At 40.4% G+C, this 25,033-nt stretch overlaps 1 protein-coding gene and 1 non-coding gene across 2 annotated transcripts; both read left to right on the top strand.

Annotated features, from left to right (window-relative positions):
- The first annotated feature begins 229 nt into the window (after positions 1–229).
- On the top strand, positions 230–15,565 carry LOC145414430 (lysosomal Pro-X carboxypeptidase). The gene is made up of 9 exons (XM_080283983.1): positions 230–347; positions 2,265–2,405; positions 3,906–4,007; positions 5,816–5,997; positions 9,137–9,294; positions 9,997–10,169; positions 11,296–11,460; positions 13,835–14,022; positions 15,087–15,565. Exons 1-9 carry the CDS (start codon positions 243–245, stop codon positions 15,304–15,306), a joined length of 1,434 nt encoding a protein of 477 aa, XP_080140109.1. The 5' UTR covers positions 230–242; the 3' UTR covers positions 15,307–15,565.
- Positions 1,147–1,265, top strand: LOC145414481 (5S ribosomal RNA). Its single transcript, XR_013899900.1, has one exon. It is a non-coding gene; the product is annotated as a 5S ribosomal RNA (ribosomal RNA).
- Positions 15,566–25,033: the final 9,468 nt, after the last annotated feature.

Here is a 25,033-nt window from a genome sequence, read left to right as displayed (position 1 = left end):
TTCATGCATTAACTGAATGTTTGCAAATATGGAAAATATTCTGGTAAAACAGAGCATGCAGAGTATGATAATTGACACATTTCAAATTGAATAATGATATTGAATTCATCAAATACAATTTCTAAATTATTGGTACTGACATTATCACAAACATTATTATTATGAGTAGAAATGGGCTCCATTTTGATGAACATTCAGCATGCAGTTGCCGTAACAACGTCGTGGCGTCGCGACTCGTGAGGATGACAATCCCTTTAGCGTCCCATTTTACTCTGCTTGTCCTGCTCATAGCATCGCTTCATTTATGCGATGCTTACAATTATAAAACCTATTTCTACAAGCAAAAGGTAAATATGGACTTATTTCCGTAATGACAGGGTTGTTAAAGTAGCGGGGCAGTGATTGCTTGTTTTGACTTTAATTTTTATTCAGAAGTATGCCTAGCTTATCGTGAGGATGTATGATTTCTGGTTATTTTACTTCATACTGATATTGGCAAAGCCAGAAAATATATGATACTGTTGTATTAGTTAATCAAAATGAAATTTACCGGCGTACCGGTACAGCGTAGGCCGTTACCGGTACCTTATCAAGGTGATACGGTAGGCCTTGTAATCAGTAATCGAAGTATCAAAATCAAGATGTTGCTAGTTTTCATAAATAGATGTTTAATTAGTGGTACCCAGTACCATGAGTTTCAGTGACTTCTTTTAATGCTCCTGTTGTAGATTCAGGACAATATACAGGTTTTAATATTATGTTGGTGCTTGAGTCATTGGGTTATCACTGTATAGCAGGAAGGATTCAGCAGACATCACACTTTTTCTTTGAAAGCTGATGTCCAAAGTCAAGCATCACTTAAGCAAGAGATGGGTGTAGGATGATGGCAGACAAGTGACCAAGGAATTACAATAATTTTCTCGTTTCAGCCCATACTATGATTTTTCTTTTGTCTTTTGATGTGATTAGTTTAATTTTTACCTTTTTTGCAATGTGACTTAGTGCCAAATGGCCTTTGTTACCTGGTACTACCTTTTCATTTCACTTATCTGCATTTTTTTTTTTTTTTTTTTTTTTTTTTTTTTTTTTTAGTAATCTGTAATGTAATTATCACTTAGCTTCAGAATAGCATATGACTTTTTCTCATTAAACTGCCATGCCACGTTGAGTACACCGCTTCCCGTCCGATCAGCGAAGTTAAGCAACGTTGGGTCTGGTTAGTACTTGGATGGGTGACCGCCTGGGAACACCAGATGCTGTTGGCATCCCTACGTGTCAAGTGGGGTTGGTGGAGGATTAGTGCCCCTCCCTGTAAAACAATTAACTCTAAGCCCTTGACCACCCCGTTTGGGATACATGGCGTCTGGCAATGGATGGATGTTAGAAACTGTTAGTTTTTGAGATCTCCTTCACCTTGAAATTATTAATTCAAAAGCCATTTGTGGGCACAAACCTGCACTCTCCCCTCTTAACCTAACCTAGACCCCATGCAGTTCATTTCTATCTGGAACAAATTCCAACCTTACCCTTATGGTTGACAACCATCGTCCACCCACTTGATGTAGTGCTGCCTGCTTCTTCCTTCACCTTCATCATTCTTTTTATGTGCCTGCCTCCTCTCTTCTTATTTCTCCCATCTTCCCTACTACTTTTTATTACTCGTCTTTCCTTTTCAGGTGGCTTTACATTGAATGACAAGGCTAATGGTTTCTTGTAAGCCAGGAAACCACTTACAGCTCTGGGTGGTAACCTTGTAACCAACCTATTCATGTTCCCTACACGTCAGCAAGTGGGATGGTGGAGGGTTAGTGTCCCTCCCTGTAAAACTAACTCAAGGACAAAGAGCCACCCCTTATCGGACTGAGGCGTCTGGCCATAGATAGATAGACATTCTTTAAAAAAAAAAAAAAAAAAAAGTAGGAATGGAAGAATGCCAGCTATTCACAGAGGTCATATGAAACTGAGTTTCCAGCTTCCAGCAGCACAGCTGGTGATTGGCTGGAGTGTGTCATATGACTCCTCGTGTCTACCAACTGGCTAGATTAACTTATATTATGCCTCTGTTATTGAGTTGCAACGTAATTGTTATGGAGGGAAAGTTGTTTGCACAATGATATTTGACTACAGAAAACCCTCAGACAACTGATTATGGGCTAAAAAGAGAATAATGCTATACTGTACTTGAATAACTTAGTAGTTCATGCTCCTGCTCTTCCTTCTCAAAATGCTTGAATTCATCTTTCATCCTTCCATTTCTGTTACAGGTGGATCACTTTGGGTTTGCCAACCAGGACAGCTTCATCCAGCGATATCTTATCAATGATGAACACTGGAATAGACAAGGGGGACCTATTTTCTTCTATGCTGGTAATGAGGGTGACATCACACTCTTTGCAGAGAACACGGTAGGTTGAAGAAATAGGAATACGGTACGGTATATAGTGGTGTAGTGTTGCTCTTAGATTACTAGTATAGTAGTTGTAAAGTCCTTCAGTTTTTTACTTAATGTCATTTTTTGGTTTCATTTTTGCATTACATTGTGGAATGTGTGGCTGCAGTATTTATTTGTTTTGTATTGCATTTTAAAGTATGATAATATGATAACTGAACTTAAGTTGGAATGTGAAAACTGGGGCAGTTTTCCTATTTGATACATTATCATCATCATCATCATCATCCAATCCTGTGCTGCCCCATGAGGAGCATGGGAGCCTGGGGCTGGGCAAGTTGGTCCTGTCATTAAAGATGAAAGTGACCAGCCTCACTCATTGCTGAGTGAACAAATAAACCCCAACCACCCCTTGGATATAAAGCTGCCCAGGCTCAATCCAGCTGGAGTGCCTTAATTACCCACTAAACAACCAGGCACCATAAGTGGGTTTTATGGAAACCACCCAGCATAGTAAATGGTTTCCTGGTGTACAGGAAACATTTTGGCTTGTCACTGAGTGTAGAGTCACCTGTAGACAGAAGGAAGTGGAAAGAATGATGGAAAGAAACAAATTGTGTACAGTATATTGATACAGCGCATATTTCTGTTATCTCCATGATGATGATTATACATGAATCTAGTAGTACAGTAGGGTGTAGGCCCTGTACTTTATCCACCTGAAGGGTCTTTCTCAGGCTGAATAGAATTATCTTCTATTAACCAGAATAAATAGAAAAGGTGTCATCATCGTGTGGGCATTAATAGATTGTTTGTAGCCCATTTAGCCTGATGGGCCATTCAAGATTAATAAAATTTGTGTTTTCCGGAGTAGAATAAAAAGGACGTATTTGGACTGAAGTGGTTAAATGTTTTGGATTACAGTAGCCTAGGCTTAGGCTGTTACATTTATACATTCCAGTAATTACATTTATATGCATTTGTAAAGCAGTGTTTTATGCCTGCATGGGTCATCATCTTTTTACCCGATGGATTCTTTCCAACCTCCATGGTCATATAAGGTTTTATGTAGAATTGGCTGTTACTGTTTTCAAATTAGAAAGAGGAAACAGAGCTCTTTTCAGTGGCCACTGTGTAGCAGCACCTGGCTAGGATCCATGAACACAAAATAATTTCCTTCTCTCGATTTGCTGTAGTAGGAGGAACAAGAAAAACGGTGATTCTGCACTGTCCTGTCTTTGTCTGTGAGGCAAAAACAAATCTTTATTACATGATATGGTACTTTTCCTTTCGTAACCAAGTTTATTTTGCAGGAAGGACGATCAGTGCAGAATATTCCATGTCTCTTTTCATCCATCCATCCATCCATCATCCAATCCTACATTGCCCCATGAGGAGCGTAGGAGCCTTCATGCAAAAATTATTATTTCATCAAAAACAAATGGCAGTTATGACAAGGATATAAATTTGAGAATGTGGACCCTGTGTATCACTTTATCCATAACTCTACCAACAGGGCTTCATGTGGCACATTGCGCCAGAGTTTGGAGCCATGGTCGTCTTTGCTGAACACAGATACTATGGAGTCTCATTACCCTATGGAAACAAGTCATTATCTGTAAGTACCGTACACCTTAGAGTTTGGTATATACTTACAGTATGCACTGATATTTCCTTTCAAACTAATACCAATATTATTTCCATTTAAACTTTGAGGTACAGTACAGTATTGTTTATGTAACTTTCACCGTAGGTAGCATATGGGTGGCTACAGTTGACCTAGACAGTTATGTACTACCATGAAAGTGAAATATGGCTACAGGCTTGGTAACTAGTCACATAGTCATCACTCTTAGGCAGGAAACAATCTGCCACTCATACATAGAGTCCAAGCTGAGGCTCTTAATGTCATTAATAGTTTCTGTACATCTCAGATTTCTTATTTTCTCAGTATCTCTTAAGATCTGTTTGGAAGAAATTAGTTAGATGTAGCAGTTTCTTTGGCTTCCAGTCCATAGAAAACATCTGCAGTACCATGGCCAATTTTGGATGGGGATTCCTTCCTTCACATAGAAGCATGGCATCATTTTGTTTGATTGGTTGATTCATCTTTGGCAGGAAATTTTTGGTTAAAAATATAGGTTTATATGCAATATTTCCCTCATTCACTAAGTGTCATTGAGTGTCATTTATGTTATGATTAATATGCAAGGCCTAGGGAGGCTAGGTTTATGATGGAAGAGTTGAGAGGTAGGATGGGACTGGAGTGTATTGGTGATGTGATGAGGAGAGGTGAATTGAGATGGTTTGTGCATGTGGAGAGGATGGGGGATGATAAGTGGGTGCAGAAAGTGAGAAGTGTTAATGTTGGAGGTAGGGTAGTGAGAGATAGACCGAAAGACTTGAGACGAGGTCATTGAGTATGACCTCAGGGTTAAGGGACTAAATAGGGAAGCTGCCAGAGATTGAGCAGCATGGAGAGTCACCATTAGGTGACCAAGGCCAACACATGCAAGCATGTTGGAGCCTTCATAAACAAAAACGATACTAAGCATTGCTAAGAGTCTTAACTGTAGGGTTTGATGTTGCATTGTTTACTTTTATATTGTACTGTATATAGCCATTTACTAGTTAATTTCGTATCATAGACTCACATTTATGTTGTTTGGGATCATGAATGTATAGTTTGTAATATCATTTGTTTTTATATATACCGGTAGTTTTACTTAAAATTATTTTAAGTTGAAGATTAAATAACATCTAATCTGTTCTAAAAGTTACTTGTTATTCATTGTGAAATTTTTTTGGAGTCATATATGTTTGTTTTGTACTCTGTACCCTCCAGTCATGAACCAAATGCATCTATCTCATTAAAGTTGTTTCACTAGTAGCATTTTTTTCTGCACATATCCTAACTTTAAGGGAAGACTGACTGACTGACTAATGGAAATGTATCTTTGATCAACCTGTTCAGTCAACTGGCTATCCTATTTAATATTTCAAAGCTGTGGTTGGAGCTAAAACAAATAGGGTGCTAAAAAGGTTTTAAATGAGAGATTAAAGATAATGTTGGTAAAGGCAGACCTTATGTGATATGGAGAAGATTGGAACACCAAGCATTGAGAGAATGAAAAGGAAGAGAAATATTGAGAGAATGAGAGAGGCATGTGAGGGCACAGTAGCCTGGAGATGAATGGTCATTTCCTGTCCTGGGGTTCCCAGGAGGGAACAAGACATTTGATGATGATGAATCAATACTCCCAGTGTGTGACCTTGGGACAAGGAGTGGCAGGTAACAGCCAGTCATCTGACATGCTGGGATAATTCTGTTATTATTATTTAAGCGGTTTATCTGTCAGTTCACGGAACTGACTCAAATTTTATATATAAACATATTCATTTATTTATTTATTTATTTTTATCTAGGAACCAAAATACTCTGGTTACCTTACATCGGAACAAGCCCTGGCAGACTATGTTGACTTATTGATGTATCTGCGATCCGTCATCCGAGGTGCTGAGAAGAGTCCCGTCATTGTGTTTGGGGGGTCCTATGGGGGAATGCTGGCTGCCTGGTTCCGCATCAAGTATCCTCACATCGTCCAGGGGTGAGATAGTGTTTGGTGCCAGCCATCATTGTTGTGTGTCTTGAACTCTTCAACAAGAAGACATTTTTGAATTAGGAGAGACTTTGAATTAGAGGGAGTAGATAAAGTCATCCTTAATATCTAATTATCCAAGGGTGAGATGGTCTGCGCTGACCTCATTAGTGTACAGGCAGTCTACATTATGTCAGAGATGTGTTCCTTTGGGGTCCCTTGAGGGATGCTGGTTGCTTGGATCTGCTTCAGGTATCCTAACATTGTACAGAAGTGCATTGATGTGTTGTACTGTCAGTTGTGTACAAGCAGTCTTTATTACATAGGCTTTGTTGTATGTTACCTTTTTTTGACATTCTTTTTTTGCCGTTAAATCCATAGTAAGTTCACCATAAAACTATCTATTTAAGTTACATTGCTGCCTACAAACCTGATTTACTAGCTTTCCTCAGTTTACAGTACTAGTTGTACAGAATTTATGATATTTTGGAACACATCACCAACATATGATGAGTAATTATTTTATATTGAATTATTATACTGTTTTACTGATTTCTTCACAATGTGAAAGGTCTTCAGAGAGGTGGCAGCGATATTCTTCCATACGTGTTTTTTGATGTTTTAGGAATAATGAGGCAAGCCATGTCAAGGATGACAAAATAAAGAATCAGACATACCTACTTAGCTTGGGATAACATTATGTACTGGCAGTACTGCTTGCAAGCACCGGATAAGAACTTGGTAGGCTAGTGTAGAGTTTTGCTGATGTCTGTGAGTGTCGTGCCTTGAGAGTAAATGTAGAAAAGAGTAAAGTGATGGTTATTGAGAGAGAAGGTGACTCCCAGTGCAATGTTACAGTGAATGAAGAGAGACTGGAATAGGTGAGAGAATTCAAATATCAGGGTACAGTGATAGAAAAGAGAAGAAAATGTGCAAAAGAAATTGAAAGTAGAGTGAAACAAGGAAGAAATATAGCTGGTGCAATGAAGGCCTTGCTAAGAAACAGAGGCTCGAGTGTTGCAGCTGCACGAGGCTAACATGAAGCAGTGTTAGTGACAGCTTTAACATACGGATGTGAGACTATGGTGTGGCATGAAAATGAAAAGTCAAGAGTAAGAGCAGTGGAGATGGGACTGCTGAGGAATATATGTGGAGTACAGAGGGTGGATAGGATACGAAATAATGTGATTCATGAAAGATATGGAGTGAGGAAGTTGGTGGACACCAGAATTGAAGAGAATGTACTGAGATGGTATGGTCATGTGGAGAGAATGGATAACAATAGAGTGGTGAAGAAGGTATATCCGAGTGAATTTGAAGGAGGGAGGAGGCGGTATGCCAAGGAGAAGGTGGAGAGATATGGTGGATAAGTGTGTGAGGAAGAGAGGTTTGGAAGTCGGTAAGGCTAGGGAACTGACAAGAGATCGACCTGGCTGGATGAAGGTTGTGAGGAGAAGTTCATGATCAGGGATTTGGCATCTCTTTTTAACCTGGTAGCGTCCAGATTGACTCATTCGGATAGGTTTATGTGAAGCTACAGAACGTGGTGAATGTTTTTGGTACATCCAATAGAGCCAGGATTCCGGGGGCTTGAATGATGAGTGATTGGAAACGTGGCCCATTGGATTGGATAAATTTGGGCTGTCTGGACATTGCTACTCTTCACCCTGCCTTAGGGTGGGAAAGGAGGTCTGGATGATGATGATGATGATGATAATGATGACTGGCAGTCATTATTACAAGTCTTGGGTGTGTTCAGAATAAGGAACTCTTCATAAGCTGAATAAAAATCATCTAGTAGCTGTAGTAGTAGTAGTTGTAGCAGGCCCGAGTTCATCCGCTATAGGAACCCATTAGACTGCAGGCTTAAGTTGTCCTTCTCCAGTTCATCCTCCTTTTGTGGAATAGGGAAGTATTATAGGGATGTTTGTACAACCAGGCAGGTAAGTTGCCTGGTTATATCAGCACCACCACATGAAGGCATTCCTCTCTAGCTGCAAGAATAATAGAAATATAATGTCCTATGGTTGAGGGAGCTGATACAGTGATTGTCAGTGTGGCATTCTATACAGAAGTTTGTATTTGCCATTGCTAACTGTTTCTTGAGGGATGTCTCAATAAATCAACTTTTTGACATTTCACATCCCCACATTTATTTTTTCTGTCCTTTTGGCATAGACTTAACTATTCCTTAATGCCCAACAGTCCTCTGACCTAATTAATTGTTTCACATGTCGTCACATGAGCACTATGGTCAGCGTTAAGTAATGAATGGGATTGAACACGCATCCTTTCAGACAACAGATCTCTTCCCCAACCAATATTGTCTTCCCGTTGTACACTCCCTACCGTCTTCCATCTTAATATTGTCAGTCTCCCTCCTTTTCACCCATCCACCTTTCTAGCATCCTTCCTCCAGTAGTTGATTTGTTTTCATGTGAGAAATATCACTAACCTGTTTTGGTTCAGTTTATGGCCAGGTGTTTTCTGATTAGAGGATAAATTTGACCATTAAACGAGGAGACTCATTCCTACTTCATAACTAAGGTTCTTGGAATGTCAGACAACCATAACTTAGTATTCAGGTTGTGAGAGTGGTCCAGTCCCCACAGACAAAAACAAACCTCTAGTTGATTCTTTATTCTCTATTTGGATTGGATGTGTTGATATACTGTCAGTCTTAAGTTAAACCCTTGAATCCAGTAATATATTCTTTAGTTTTTTTCTGCTGCCTTCAGACATTGCTGTTCACCTGAGAAAAGATTTTTTGAATTGGAGGGGTTAGATAGTGGCTTCATTAACCCTTTTAGTTTGAAAAGTCATTCCAAATTTTAATATAATACCGGTATTGTGGAAGTAGCAATAATAAAACACATAAAATATGGTAAGACTGAAAGGATTAAAATATCTTTGTGCGTATTGGGAAAATCCCATATAAAAGAAACGGCTCTAAGTGAGGTATGCTATTAGGTCCTGATATTAGGGATTAAAGCATAAATAACATAATAACATTTGTATTTGGCTTCACAGTAACACTATGCTTAATCATGTACAACTTTAAGTAAAAATTCAAGAATGATTCACTAGCATCTTCAAGTAATGCAGCGTTAAAGGAAAATTGTCTTTATTTATTTATGTTTTCTTGCAGAGCCATAGCAGCTTCAGCACCCATCTTGCAGTTCACTAACCTTACTCCATGTGAAAAATTTGGCCAGTTGGTGACATCAGACTTTGCTAAGGAATCCAGTGAATGTGCTCAGGTTATCAGGGAATCTTGGGCTGCCATCAACTCTGTCACAGCTGATGGTGAGTGACAGAGAGATTATGTGTTAACTTCTTGTGGGTATTCAGTTCTTTAACCCTTCGGTCAGAGGATGTTTTCTCAGTATTATTGTGGGTACTGCCAGATTATATGACTAAGCTTAGGATAGGTTTCTCTGACTTGAGGGAAGCTTTAGCCTCTGCAATACCACTACACACAAATGCAGTGAAAGTCAGGGATCTGTCTCCACATTGACAACAGTCCAGGCATGAGGGCCTGTAATACCTTGATGCTTGTAAGGAGAGTCTCTGAATACATGTATGGAGTTGGCTGAGTAGTGTACTGTACAGTGAGTTCAGCTGTGGGTTAAATGTACTGTAATCCGTAATACAGACTTCGGTGATGTATTCTTGTACTGAATAAAGAGGAGGTAGTGATATTTACACTCCTGTCAGGGCAGTGAAGGATATGGTAATAGAGAGATAGATAGAGAATGATATAAGCAATTGGCCATGCAGAAGAGGGCAGAGCATATACCATAGGCAGTTAAATACTGATACAGAATAATGTGACACAGAGGACCAGACAGATGAATAAACTAATAATGATACAGTAGACTATACCCTAATGTTGTTCAGAGGAGGGCTAAGCATATAGATAGATAGATAATGATAAATATTAATGTAATGCAGAGGAGGGCTAAACAGACAGATTTAGAGATAATGATAAAGACTAATGTGATGCAGAGGAGGGTCGAGCATGGCTCTCCAGCACGTGGAAGTTGTGCCGTCCACTAAAGAGCCAAGATGATGTGAAGACTCTAAAGGATTACTTAAGCAATGTGTGGACCAACCTAGCAATGGTGGACTATCCCTACCCTGCTAACTTTTTGGCTCCCCTCCCAGCCAACCCAGTCAAGGTATGGTTTACTATATGGTACTGTCATCAGCAAAAATTCACCACCTATCTCCTGCCAGCATTGTCCCACCTTCCATACTTCTAATTCCCCCTTGAACATCAGTTAGTATCATTCATTTCCATAATTTTTGTCATATGCCTTGTATTGCTACCACATAAAAGCTGTTATTGTTGGCATCTTCTTTTTCCGTAACCAACAAGGAAGTGTTGGTGTACTTTTGATCATAACAGTACAGTAAGAAGAACCATTAACCAATTTCAGCTTTATCTAGTACCCGACATAACAGATCAGCACTCTTCTTGTTTCAGTTGTGTCTGGTACCCGGTATAACAGACATTATCCTGATTTCAGCTTTATACTGTATAATTTTTTTTTTTTTAGAGCCTAAAGAAGCTCATTTACAGTTTTGGGCTGCTTAGAGTCTCAGGTGGTAATTGTTTTCCTGAGCTGATTGAAGTACAGTAATTTTATTCACCTCCAGTAAAAGACTGTTCTTGGTTGGCATAAAGAGTGGAAGAGCTAATGGTTGAAGCTGCTGGTAACGTGTGCTGTAATCGTCCATAATCTATCCAGTGTCATTTTAGGAAAAATTGCCTTCTTTATAAGTTTGTATGTGGCACATATTTAAATTACTTATTATAAATACAGTACTGTACTGTAATATGATGAGTACCAAGATTAATATTCCCATTTCAAAGTTGTCTCAGAACCTTAAACCAGAATGGATCTAGGTCCCAAGCCTACCAAATCAGATGTCTTTCACCTGTCTTAGTGCTGTTGCCAAGTATTATACTGTATTGGGAATATAAAAAATAACTTTTCTGTCATATTTTATGTTATACAGTAAGTCCTTATTTTATGTCTAATTTGGATGATCATCTTTGGTGTTAAGTCAAAATGAATTACAAGAAAATTGTCTTAAGTTCTGTTGCAACCTGTCACCAAATTTGCCCCTCTCCTCTGATTTAAAGTACAAAATTCAATACTGTACCTGTATAAGGAAAAAGTTGTGATATTTTTTAACATTCCCATAACTTACGAGGACTTGCTATTAATGTTTTTGTCAGTGCTTAATGTACTGCAGGTTGCTCAGAGAAGCACCTTATGTGTGTGTCTGTTGCCTCAGGTTGTGTGTACCCATCTGACAGCACCAGGCCGTACTCCCAAACTACTCTTGGAGGAATTGTTCACTGGCCTTACAGTCTACTTCAACTTTACCGGAACAACCAAGTGCATGAATGTTGATGAGCAGGCTGATGCTCGCTTGGATGACAAGGGTTGGGATTTCCAGGTAAAAACAATGGTTGTGTTTACAGTGTTGACACTTAGTGGGCTGGTGGGTTAAGTCATTCCAACTGAATACAGCCTATGAAGGTTTACATCCAAGGGTGGTTGGGTTTTCTTGCTCATGTAATACTTCTCTACAATGAGTGACTGGTCACCCTTGCTTTAAATGTCGGGACTCAGTCTCAGGACCCTACACTTCTGATGTGGCAATAAAAGAATGGAAAATAGATACTGTAGAGATAGATACGTATATACTTAAGTAGGTAGGTAGGTAGATCCTGCAGTGTCCTGGCTAATAGCTGTCGCAAGTTGGATTTTAATGTTTTCCTTTGTTTCTATGAAGATTCATGAAATTAATGTTTGTTTTATTGTTAGGTTGGTATTTGCTGTACTGATTCCTTGAATGCATAAAGTACAAATCCAGATTGGGATGACATTCCTACGTCAACAGTATTATAGATACAGTAGTGGTTACCATGGGAATCTGTTTACAAGTAGAGTAGAGGACAAAACTCCAAGAGAATAATTTATGTGGTTAGATTTGTATAAACTCATTTACACCATCAGTAACTTAATACCCAGTACATGGTGACTTATGTACAGTATATTACTACTGTAGGCAGTCTGATGACAAGGTAAAATATGTGTCAGTTAGTCATCATAATGTTCATTCATTCATCATCCATTTCTACGTTGCCCCATGAGGAGCGTAGCAGCCCGGGGCTAGGCAAGTTGGTCCTGACATTTAAGATACCGAATACAAAAAAAAAAAAAATCCACATTTACTCAGTGTGACAGGTGTTAGGTGGTGGCGATCATCATCCACTCACTTGATGTAGTGCTTCCTTTATCATTCTATTTCTGTGTCTGCCCTCCTTTCTTTCTGTTTCTCCCTTTCCATACTGTCAATTTTTATTACTTTTTCTCCACTTCAGGCAGTTTTACTCTGTGAGATAAGTCTGAAGGCTTCTTGTAACCCAAGAAACCATTTACAGTGGTGGATGTCAACCATACAGCCAGAGCAAGGGGTGAAGTGGAGCCTACTGTGGTGCTCCTGTTAATTGGGATAGGGAAGCAGATCCACCCAGGAACCAAATCTCCACACTTTTCCCCACAGCTTTGCCACAGTGAGGCACTGTCAGCCTCAAGGGAACATCAGTTCACTGCACGGAATGGCCGTGCAGGGGTGATTGCTTGTTATGGTTAATGGGTCTGCCTGGCCACACAAGCTGAAGTGGATCTGCAACAACAACAACAGTAACACATTGTGGCATCTGAGGTTAGACTAATCAATGAAGAACAAGTTACAATATGTGACTGTCCTGTAGCCCTGGTGCTGTTGTGAAGGTGAGGGAATTTAGGGAACCTTTACTTCATCTGGCACAATAGACCAAAACATCATCAATTTCCTTTTGTTACAGTTCTGTTTAGTGACATGATTTCATTCTTGCCATTTCTAGACAGTTCTGTTGAGCTCAGAGGATACGTGTCAGACTAGAGAGGATAAGTGTAGGAAGAATAACTTAAAAATATACATCATCAAATACAAGGAGATAACAGTACAATAGTCCTCCATATTGTCTATTCAGTCCTACCATCTTGTGGTGGTTACGATGCATTTGCCAGAAGTCCATAAGCACTATTGCTGCAGAAGAGTAAGTGGAGTGCATCGGTTTATTCTTAAAACCTCCCGTGAGTCTTTGTATTGAGGTATCAAGATATGGAAAATTAAATGTCAAAGCTGAGTGGAAAACCTGAGATAGTTATACAATATCTGTAACATCTTAGGTCTATTTTCAGTTATTTTGTTAACATTACCGGTAATATCTTAACTCTGTTTTCTATTATTAGCTTTGGTGCCAGGTTGGCATGGTTGATAGAAATCTGGGGTGTGAGGAGAACGTGCATGAACCCACCACTGTTCAAATTCAGGAGATGAGCTCTGCCTATGGTGGTAATTCATACATACTGTTCTGGGATACAAGGCTTCTGTATCATCGAGGTTACTACGGTTCCCACCCCTAGGCATTAGCGTAGATACTCATTTTGCCTACCAAGCCACAAAGTGTAGATGGACAAAAACTGAATGGCTTCAGATGCCTATACAGTATTGTATTAGGATTTGTCTTCTGGTACTAACGGTGCTGGAGTATCATAGGTAGCATCACTAATCTCTCAGAACTTTTCCATCATCTGAGCACTAACAGGAGAGTAGGGCAGTCTCTCAGCTAAAATTAACTGGACTAGGGTAGCGTACCCTCAGATCCTCCTACCCCCCCTAAAAGGGTTAGTAAAGGATTGGCTGTCACCATTATCTGTCTTTATGATCAAGATTATTGGCAGAGATGATTTTGAATAGTTATTCCTCTTGTCTCCAGGCTTGCACAGAAATGGTGATGCCCATGTGCTATGATGGAACCCATGATTTCTTTGAGCCTGCTGCATGGGACTTCCTGGAATATGCTGATAAGTGCCGCAAGAAGTGGGGCGTCCAACCCAGACCTTTCATGGCTCCCCTCATGTATGGTGGCCGGGACATATCTGCTGCTAGTAACATTGTATTCAGGTAAGAGAGTGGAAGTTTATGCTGTTTACTTTTAGCAAAGGGAAACTATTTTTTTTTTTTCCTCTTTCTTCTTGATGTTGTTCTTACCAACACGCATTACCATGGCTTCATGCCTTTACGTGCCAGCTGATTGGCCTGAGCCTTACTATGCTTCTACTTGTGTCCTTGTGTCTGATATCTTAAAACATCTTCCACATTTTTTTTTTTTTTTTTAGGTCCTTAAAATTATTTAAAATCCCTTTGCATTGGAAGGTACTGGCAGGATAAAAAATGCAGTACTACACCACTGTGTCTACTTCCTACTTGGGGCACATCGTCTTTTTCTTCATTGATACATTGTATCGGAGACAAATTTCTGTGGGTGAAGAAATATACCAAGCTTCTCCTAGCAAAGGAAAATTAGTCATATAGGAGATAAAGTACTGTACGGTGCTATTGAGCATCATGCATTTTAGGCTCACAAATTCAGATCTCATGGGAAGGTTGAATAGTAGCCATCACTTTCATATCACAGGCAATCCCCATTTCTTGCATAACCTCAATAAATACTGTATTACATTTGGAAATACTTTTTTTGGTAAGTATTTTCATTGTTTTGGTGCAGTCATGGGATGAGATTGCTTGTACAGCATTATGTTTGTCTGTGCTTGTGCAGTCACTAAACTCTTAGCAAAATGTAGAATCTTTATTAAAATGACAAAATATGAAACACGAAATATTCTGAGATAATAATCTGCTGTTCTGGAGGTTTGTTTATCAGTCAAAAGTCTCCTTATTTATATTTTCTTATGGGTTCTTTTCCTTTATAATTTAGAGTCATGTTTTGTATGTGTGTTGTTTGATTTACAATGATGGCCTGACAGGTTGAAATATGGTACCGATTAATGTTTTCCGTAACTTTGTTGCATCTTAGTTTTTAATTTGACGAGTTTTAGATATGTATTACAGGCAGAATTCATGAGAGTAATGTATTAAGGAAATCTCTGTCCCTGACAGCACATCAGAATTGTGGCATATAAAGTTTACAAAAATTTGAAAACACTGTTTCTTTATTCTGTATCCAGCAATGGCCTGTTAGATCCGTGGTCAACTGGTGGTGTGATGTGGAATGTGAGTGATAGTGTGGTGACAGTGATTATCCCTGAGGGTGCCCACCACCTTGACCTCAGAGCCCCCGACCCTGCTGATCCTCCCTCGGTGATACTTGCTAGAGAGTTTGAGAAATCCTTCATCAGGTCATGGATTCAGAGTTACAAGCCTGGCAAGGGAGACCATGAAGAGTAGTGAACTGGATGGGAGGAAGATCAAGGCAAGCTGAGAGGGACAGAAATGTATGGTAGTGCACTTAATACTCTCCGGCTCTTATGACTCGCAGAAATAAATAAAATGCTTTAGTGGGAACAGAGTACAGGTACTAGAGTTGTCCCAGTCATGTAGAGTGTTAATGTTGATAGTATTAACACTCGTGTTCTTATAATTCACTCTCAACTGAATTAAATAAACTGGCTTTAAGAGGAAAAGAATACGCAAGATGTTGAGGCCATTAGAGGGTTACAAGTACAATACATGATAGAGGTGTTGTTGTTGTTGTTGTTGTTGCTGTAATTGTTTTGTTACTGCTGCTTCTGATGCACAGTATTTTAATGTACAAAGCCTTCAGGTCATGAGTCATAAGAGTGAAGGAGGCAGTTATTGAAGCTGATCAAATGACTGGTTTATTTAAACGCTTGTTGCATATGGTGATAACAAATGATTAGTGAGTTTTGGTCATAAGGGTATGAATAGGGTGAGGTTATTAGTACTAAAGTGTTAGCTTTCGCTCCAGTGACATTTTTTATTTTTAAGTTAATTCCTAATTCTGACAATTTTTTCAACTTAGACGAGAACTACCATGAGAAAGAAGATGTAGGTTTCATGTACTCTTTCTCCAAAAAGTATCGGGACACATCATGTGAGACAGCCAAACACTGCAGACAATGGCTATTCCTAATGTATGCCAAATGATTACCCCCACAGTGGTACTCCTGCTTACATGAGAATGCATTACATTGTTTGCATGTGACATTCCACACTCAGTATTGCTGTCATATAAATACTCAGATGATGATGATGATGATGATGATGATGATCTTGGAACATCACAGACTGTATTGATCATTTCTGATATTGGAACCTTCCTATGGAGTATTTTCTGGAGCTAGTGTGCAAGAGGTCAATCCTAAGTTGAATAGAATTGTCTAGAAAAGTAGAAATTGAAGGGGTTAAGAAATAGGTTGTAAACTTAACTACTTAAGAGTTATGGTCTATTTTTTGTATTAGAGGAACATTGTTGTGCCTGGTGCCTGTGTGAGAAATATGTAAAGTCATCCACAAGTCTTGCTGATTTTGGCTTTTGTGAACCCTGTCAGTGTAAGACAGTTAATTTGAAACATGAAACACCAGTGAGGCAGAGACAAGCATTTCCTTTGGCTGGGAACAGTGGCATGACTTGTCGATGGCTCTACATTCAGGTATGCCTTTTGTAATTCCTTGTCTCTAACCCTTTCAGCCAGAGGATGTCCTTTTCTTTTCGTTCAGGCTAATGCAAGATGATGATATTCAGTTTAAGAGAGAGTTTTTGAGCTGGAAAGACAGAATATACCATTTGTTTACTCCTCACAGCTAAACATCATCCCTAAGCTGAATGAAATAATCTGATGGTACTGTAGCTTGATTGAAATGGAAAATATGACTGCATTGAAGGGGTTAAGCATGGAATTGGAATGACTAAAGCAAGAGCACAGAGCAGGAGGTGATTAGAAATAAGAGCTTTGTAAGGTTTCTGGCTTGAGGTTGGTTGTGATATGCAGTGTGTTTTAAGTATTCATATGTCCACTTGCACAAATGCTCAGATCGAGTTACTGCTGGTGATAAATTCTGAAACTGCAGGGTCTAATGTTAAGGGATATAGTTCCATTTCCACTGTGATAGTTTGTTTTGTTTTTATTCAGAGGGATAAATTTTTATAATGGATTTTTAATTCTGCTGTATTGCCCGTGATGCAGGCACTGTGTTTTTGACCTATAAATTACTAGTACTGTTATGCTTTAAAGTTGGGAACAGTCATCCTCTAATTTTTTATAACTGTTTCACAAATTCAGAAGTATTTATTTCAGTTGTCATGAGGTGATACTGTGAGTCCTGTCACCCAGCTATACTGCACACCAGTCAGCTTTGTCAGTCCTGAACATCAACACCCTCCTAACAGTCACCTCTGATTGGTTAAGGTAATTTTTGTCTTGTTGACAGAATGGTGATTTATGTACTGTATGTCACACAGTTTGTTTAGATTTATTCATTAATTTCACTCTAACCTTCCTTAACTCTCTGATGGTGGGTGAGAGGCCATAGCTGTGTTACTGAGGTGATTAGTACATAGTATAATTCAGTATTTCCTGATATAGGTTATAAATTCAGCACTGAGGAGCCCAGGAAGAGGTGGGGTAAGTACTCAGGTTGACTACCTTGCCTACAAACAGTTCTTTGGCTCTTTAGAAGGTTAACCCACGCATGTCTTTCTCTGTTTGTTTATGACATTTATAAGAAGAGCAAGAAGTTTTGTATGTGACTGTAATGCTCTGTAGTGTAGAACAAAATATTATGGTCCGTTCAATAGTAATTAGCATTGTTACCAAGTTTTAAGAAATATTTTTGAATTTTCTCCATCTTTTATTTAGAGTAAAATATATAGTTGCATCCTAATCAGCATATGAAGGATGAAGGTTTGTATTACACATTTGCTGACATTAATACAGTAAACCCTCAATATAACGTACCCTGGTATTGCGAATTTCGGATATAGCATACAGCCAAATCGCGACCGAATTTCCCCTGAATTTTGCGAACAAAGGTTGCTAAATGTGGGGGAAGTTTGTGAATCAGCCTACGGTGACAACAGCATCCCTTCCTGGCACGGTAAGTTTCCTGTAACGGTACTACATTATATTGTATTCTTATTATAGGTACTATATTTTTATGTACACCTTCATATAGTATTGTATTTACATGTACTGTTTCATAAACCATTGAATTGTCCACGTAAAACTTCATAGAGTTAGTTTCTGTTACGTTTGAGCACGCAGGACCGAACAAATCCCCTTATATAGCTAACTGAGTTCAGTAATCCCTCGGAAAAACCGACCCCTCGTATATAGCGAACTTTCGGATACAGCAACCCACTCCTCCCCCCAATTAGTTTGTTATATTGAGAGTTCACCATACTGCATTGCATTGTGGATGGTTCAGCTTTGTTTCATTGTGTTTCAAACTCTTTGACTTGCATGGATGCACTTTGTTTTTTTTTATGTAAGCTATCCCCAGACAGTTTCAGTCATCTGAGTATAATCCTAGCAGTTGTTGTTGTGGTGGTGGTGGTGGTATGAAACTGAAAGTGCCCTTTCCTGCAGTCAACCATCCTCATTTTGGGGGACAGGGAGGGAATTGAGGGATGTTTGCTGACTGGTTATGTTGATACCACTGCAAGAAAGTGTTCCTCTCCAGTAGTGAAAGGGGTTAATTGGACAGTTTTTTCTCTTTACCAACCATAGATTGACTTCTGCTAACTAAATGTAATCTGTTATGACAGCCTGAATTAAATCTTTACTTTGCATGATGATATAATGGTTAGATTCCCCTAGTCAGAGTGACAGCCTTGCATAGGTTCTGTTCCCAAGGGGCAACTGGAGGTTTTCTTTTGTGTAATGCTGTCCAGGAGAATAGGCTGATCATCTCTCCATAAATGTGCTGAACTGCAATGGCCTAGCTTTGGGCCTCAGTATCTTTTATGGATAAAATTGTTTTGGCTGTTGATATTTGCCACCTATTGTCAAGGTTGTTTGGGCTGTGATGGCTTGATTACCAGTGTACTTATCTTGTGATGTGTGTGCCTAGTAGGATTTGAACTCAAGCTGTGGTGGACATATGAAATGTGTGTGGCAGTATGCCTTTCCACATTTGCATATGATCATGCCCTGTTTATATGTGTTGGCAGACTATAACACACGCAGATAGTCGGTTCAGTGTTTAGATTTTCACATGCATAACTTTTCCTTCAAGCATCCCTTCCCCATATGTGCTTCACTAACAGAGGGCAGGATCAGTTTTGGTTATAACTGTCCTTACGAGGCAGTTCAGTCCTGAACTGAACTTAACATGGGCTGATACTGATACTAATACTGCCTGGGTTGTTATGGTTATCTGGATATGGACCCATTGGAGTGCAGGCTGGAGTTGCCCTTATTCTGTAGTTCATCTTCCTTTCAGAGGAGCAAGGAGGTAAACGAGAGACATTTGTGTAATGAGACAGCTTTGGTGTCACCACATGTGTTCCTCTCTAGTACTTTTTGTCCAGGAAAGTGCTAATATAGTAGATGACTGGCTAATGGCTGCCACTGACCTGGGAGGTAGTGCAATGAGAGAGAGAGGGTATAGTGTAGTAGTATGCTTAATAACTTATCAGACAGCCTTTCACTCTTTTGGACAGAACTTGGTCACAGATAAATAGTAGTTACTGTAGTCCAAGGTAATCTTTTTCATTTTTTGAACTCAGTGGATTTGATGTAGCATTTTATACCCCATCAGTATGAAAGGCCATTCCTAAGTTGAATAAAATCATCTGATACAGAATCAGCAAGAAAAATCCAAAAAGAACATCACCTAGATGTGAAAGGTTTAAGTCCAACCTGAGATTTTTACACTGTATATTCATTTCCTCATACCAATATTTGTGAGTGTTCATGGGATTTGAGAGGAAATAGTACTGAGCATGTATTGTCTGCCTGTCTTGTAGATGACTGAATAGGAGGGTGTGCCCTTTTCATTTTGTTTCGTTTTTGAAGACTCCAACATACTCATACTTGCATGCATTGGCCTTGGCCACCTAGTGGTGGCTCTCCATGCAGCTTGATCTCTGGCAGCTTCCCTATTTAGCCGCTTATCCCTGAGGTCACACTCAATGACCTCGTCCCAGGTCATTTTCGATTTGCCTCTTTCTACCCTACCCTTAACATTAACACTTCTCACATTAACATTTCTCACTTTCTGCACCCAATTATCACCCCCTATCCTCTCCACATGCCCAGACCATCTCAGTCTACCTCTCTTTATCACAGCACCAATAAACTCCAGTCCCATCCTACCTCTCGACTCTTCGATCGTAAACTTAGCCACCCCAGGCCTTGCACTCAGGGTTGCACTGCACATCCACTTAATATTGCCATTTCTGTACATGTGAGCCTGCAAATATCCTCTTCCTTCACTGCCCAGGTCTCACTACTATACAGCATGACACTCCTAACAAATGCCGCATGCAGAGATGGGTGTGGATTTTATATATATATATATATATATATATATATATATATATATATATATAGATAGATAGATAGATATATATATATATATATATATATATATATATATATATATATATATATACCTGTATATATATACAGTATATATATACTTGAAAGTCTGTTTACTACCGCAGTACAGTCTTTCTACATTCTACACATCATATGTCATAACTTCAGTACTAATACACACTACTGATGCTAAATGCATGGATTGCCTCATTCAAGTCTAGCATGATGGCACTAGCATGGGTGTGGGTGTTATTGTGATGCCAGTGGATCTTGTGGAGAATGGGTAATGTCTGTTTTGGTGAAATTCAGATAATTCTGTTGTTACATGCCATAACCTGGGACCAAGCTTGCATCCTTTCAGACAACAGACTGCTTTCCTATCTCTTGGTTATCACCTTCCCTTAAAAATGTGACAGAAGCTGTGGATCTGGGTCCCATGCCAGCCCTGGGTTGAGTAAACCTAGGCAGGTGTGTGTGGCTGAAGATTGTTAACAGTTAGGTGAAGTGACAGCATCCAAGAATGGAAGGAAGGTATGATGTGATGGCAGTGTGTGAGATGGAGATGAGAGGGAATAAAGTGAATGAATGGAAAGATGTGATGTGTCCACTCAGCTACCACTGCAGTAATTGAATACTTACCATAGTTGGAGTTTTTGTCACTTGTGTCCTATAGCTGTCAGTGACATGTTACACAGACTAGAAGGTAAGCAAGTGATGAAAGGCCATTATAAGGTGGATAGAATAGCTAATGCATGAACTGGAAAGTAAAGAAAATGATGAAAGACTATTTTATGTGCACATGAAAGCTCATGCTTTCACCACACATTGCTACTGCAATTGTCAGGACTCAAAATTGAGTGAACCAGCCAGTTTTGTGTGTGTGTGTGTGTGTGTGTGTGTGTGTTTTTTATCATACCATTTATGATGACTACCATGAATCCCATGCACGTTAGCAATGGTTTGGGTGGAGCATTACTCTGCCTGTCACCATCTGAAGGGTACGAAGTGGGCATCTGTTAAAAATTGTTTGCCCACAAAATCAAATGAAAGGCCCCTTGCTGTCCAGCCCCAGGCTGTGCCAGCAAGCCATACCTGCCTGCACAAAAGGTGTGGGTAGCGCTGTCCATTGGATGGTGATGCGTATCTCACCGGTGTTTTACTAACCTCAGCCCTCAGCACTCGTCTAGTTTGGTAACACAAAACACAGACTAGGAAGAAATGAAACTAGGAAAAGCATGTCTTTGGTCTTTTAGGTGGGGAGAGTGTGGACATGAGGAGATGGTGTAAAAGGAGAGGCGATGATAGAACCATGTCACTAGAGTGAAATGGCTATGGTAACATGGGTTGTGAGGTGGTGGGCATTACAGGAGCAGGATGCAGGTATACTTACAAGGTCACATGAGAGGCATGGTGCTGAAATGGGAAGGTGGTGACTTTATATAGCTGCTACACTGAGTATTGCCCCATGCTGATAATTGATACAGTTAAGGGTTTGGAGGGATTGCTTGTACAGGGATTGCATGATAGCTGTGTTGGGTGCCTGCCTGTTGTTTCTGCCATTCTGATTGGTGTTGGCACAAGTGTTTCTCTCAGGAAGCTGGGGATACTGTGTGTGGTAAAGATTGGGTGCACCACCGTGTGTCAGTGCACTGCACAACACAATACCCTGTTTTCACTGTTTCCATTCATTCACATAATTAAGGTCCATTGATGCTACTTCCAGTCTCATCAGCTATATTAAGGTGGTTTGAGATATTATCATTAAGGTTGTCAGGTTAATTCAGGTCATGTCATCAGCTCAGCTCCATTCTGGTCTACATTGGTCAGTTCAGGCTGCATCAGATTTAATCATGACCCATATCCATCCAGCCCAGCGGGGGCGCGGTAGCACAGTGGTAGCGCGCTGGACTTGGGATCGGGGGATTGCAAGTTCGAGCCTCGCCCGGGCTGCCGTGCCGGGAGGGGTAGCTCCCTCCTGTAACCCTAGCGGGGCTATATTGTCCAATACAGGGCTTAGCTCGGGGGAATTCCATTTTCTCCCATCCAGCCCAGCCATCTGTCCCACTTCATTCATGTTGCTGGGACCACCTTGGAACCTCTCAGGCCCCTCATGTCTAGTCCAGCCATGTCGTCTTTTTTATGGGGGGGGGAGGTCAATACAGGTCCATTCAAGCCTCTCTAAGTAGTCTGATTGTGGCCTGGTCAATCTGTTCAGATAATTTTCAGTCATTACGTTAACTGAGATATTGTTAGTCACTTCAGGCGCACTAAGTTGCAGAGGGGGTGAGGAGTGTGGCTGGGGTGAGGGGGATGGGTGGGGTGTATGGTGTGGGTAGGTAGAGAGGTATAGGAGGGATGAGGTGTGTGGTGAGGGGTGTTAGAGTGGGGTGAGGGGTGGGGATGAGGTGAAGGGTGTGGATGGGGTGAAGGGTGTGGGTGGTGTGTGGGGTGTGGGTGGGCAGAGAGGTATGGGAAGGGTTAGTGGTGTGGGTGGGTAAGGAATGAGGGTAGTTGGTGTGGTGAAGGTGAGAGAGAGAGAGTGAAGGGTAGAACAGTTCGAGAAAAGCATACAGAGGGGGGACTATTTTGTAACTCGATGTGATGTGTGGATGGTTAATAGTGGATCTGACGGGGCTAATCCACCACACACTGCCCACACACCTGAACCACCATCATCACTCACTCACTCTCTGCCCTCACCCTTCTCTCTCTCTCTCTCTCTCTCTCCCTCTCTCTTTCGTAATACTGTAGTGCGCTTAAACAGTTATATAGAAAAGAGCAGATTTTAAAAGTGGCTCATACATCTGACAGATACAAAAATTCATGATGACGAAATTATAGTAGTGACTGAGAGAAATACAAGAGAGAGAGAGAGAGAGAGACGTATTCTTCAGTGTGTTGTGAGTCGAGGTTGAATAACAGGAATGAGTAACGCAGGAATGAACATCGTTAGAATTAATAACATAAGAATAACAGGAAAGAATATCTGAATGAATAACGGAGGAATAAATAACGCAAGAATGAATAACTGAGTGAATAACGGAGGAATGAATAACGAGAGACGGGAGTATAAAACCAGCAAGACACAAACAGCCATTAAAGGAGATATGCTACACGGAGAGCTGTGGTGTGTGTGTGTGTGTGTAGGGAGGGAGGGAGTGGTGTAGGGATGAGCGTGAATGTAGGGTTAAGGGTGCTGGGTGTAGGGATGAGCGTGAATGTAGGGTTAAGGGTGCTGGGTGTAGGGGTGTTGGAGGAGTTTGGTGGGGGTGATGGAGGGGTGAGGGGGTAGGGAAAATGTTGGGGTGATGGAGGAGTGTAGGGGTAAAGAGGGATGAGGGGTGATAGAGGGATCTGGTGGGGAATGAGGTGGGGTTTGGGGTTGAGGGAGGGGTTTGACTGAAGTGGTGGAGGGGTTTGGTGGGGGTGAGGGAGGGAAAAGGAAGTGGTTTTATCCCAGTATATCCCAGCACATCCCGTTCTACCTATCCCCCTTCCTCCCGAACGTCTTTGAACTGATGACACATTTCTACATACAGTACTGTCTATGCAACCTTCAGTGGCATTTATTTATTTATTTATGTATACTGAGGGAGATTTTCGAAACTGGAAGGACCATGTATATCCTTCATTAACCACATCAGCGTTATAAATCCATTCCTTAGTTATATAAATATCGTTTGATGGCTCATGGACTAGATATGAAAAACAAAAAATGAAAAATACTCAATCGTCTTGGAAGAATACATTATATACATTTTTAGTTTATCCCTTGAGTCAGTTATTGGAAGTAAGTTAGTCCAAAACAAGTCTGTGAATCAGGTTTTATGTATTCAAAACAATTATCCAGTGGTGATTATTAACAGAAAATTATATAAGAAATGTAACCCAGCATGAGATACCCATTCTCTCTGTCTTTCTATAGCCGGACGTCATATCCCCGTACGGGGTGGCCGTTTGTCTTTGAGTTAGTTGTTTTACGGGGAGGGGCACTAACCCTCTGCCAACCCACTTGTTGACACGTAGGGAACACGTATGGGTTGGTTACATGGTTACCACCCAGCGTTGTAAATGATTTCCTGGCTTACAGGAAACCATTAGGCTTGTCACTCAATGTAAAGCCACCTGAAATGGAAAGAGGAGTAATAAAATGTGACAGGAAAGATGGAAGAAATAGGAAGAGAAGAGGACAGACACAGAAAAGAGTGATAATGGTGACGACAGAAATAAGTAGCACAACATCAAGTGAGTGGATGGTGGTGAGAAATAGGAAGAGAGGGGACAGACAGAAAAAGAGTGATAAAGATGAAGGAAGAAGTAGGCAGCACTACATCAAGTGAGTGAATGATGGTCGCCGCCACCTACCACCAATATCCATTCGAATTTTGCAATATAACTGGGAACCTTGAGCCTTGTGCTGGAAAACTGAATAACAAAATCGAGGCTTAAAAATCGTCACGCTTGGAAATTGATGCTTCTCTCTCTCTCTCTCTCTCTCTCTCTCTCTCTCTCTCTCTCTCTCTCTCTCTCTCAGCATCCAGGAAGCACCAGAAGACTCCCTAATCCAACTTCCTGTACAAAGACGCTAGCTGGAAGAGAGCACTTGCGTC

This window comes from Coenobita brevimanus, chromosome 99 (assembly GCF_032717465.1).
Source record: "Coenobita brevimanus isolate Jiangsu-jjx chromosome 99, ASM3271746v2, whole genome shotgun sequence".
NCBI classification, from domain to species: Eukaryota; Metazoa; Arthropoda; class Malacostraca; order Decapoda; family Coenobitidae; genus Coenobita; species Coenobita brevimanus.
This window is presented reverse-complemented; position numbering and strand designations above follow the sequence as displayed.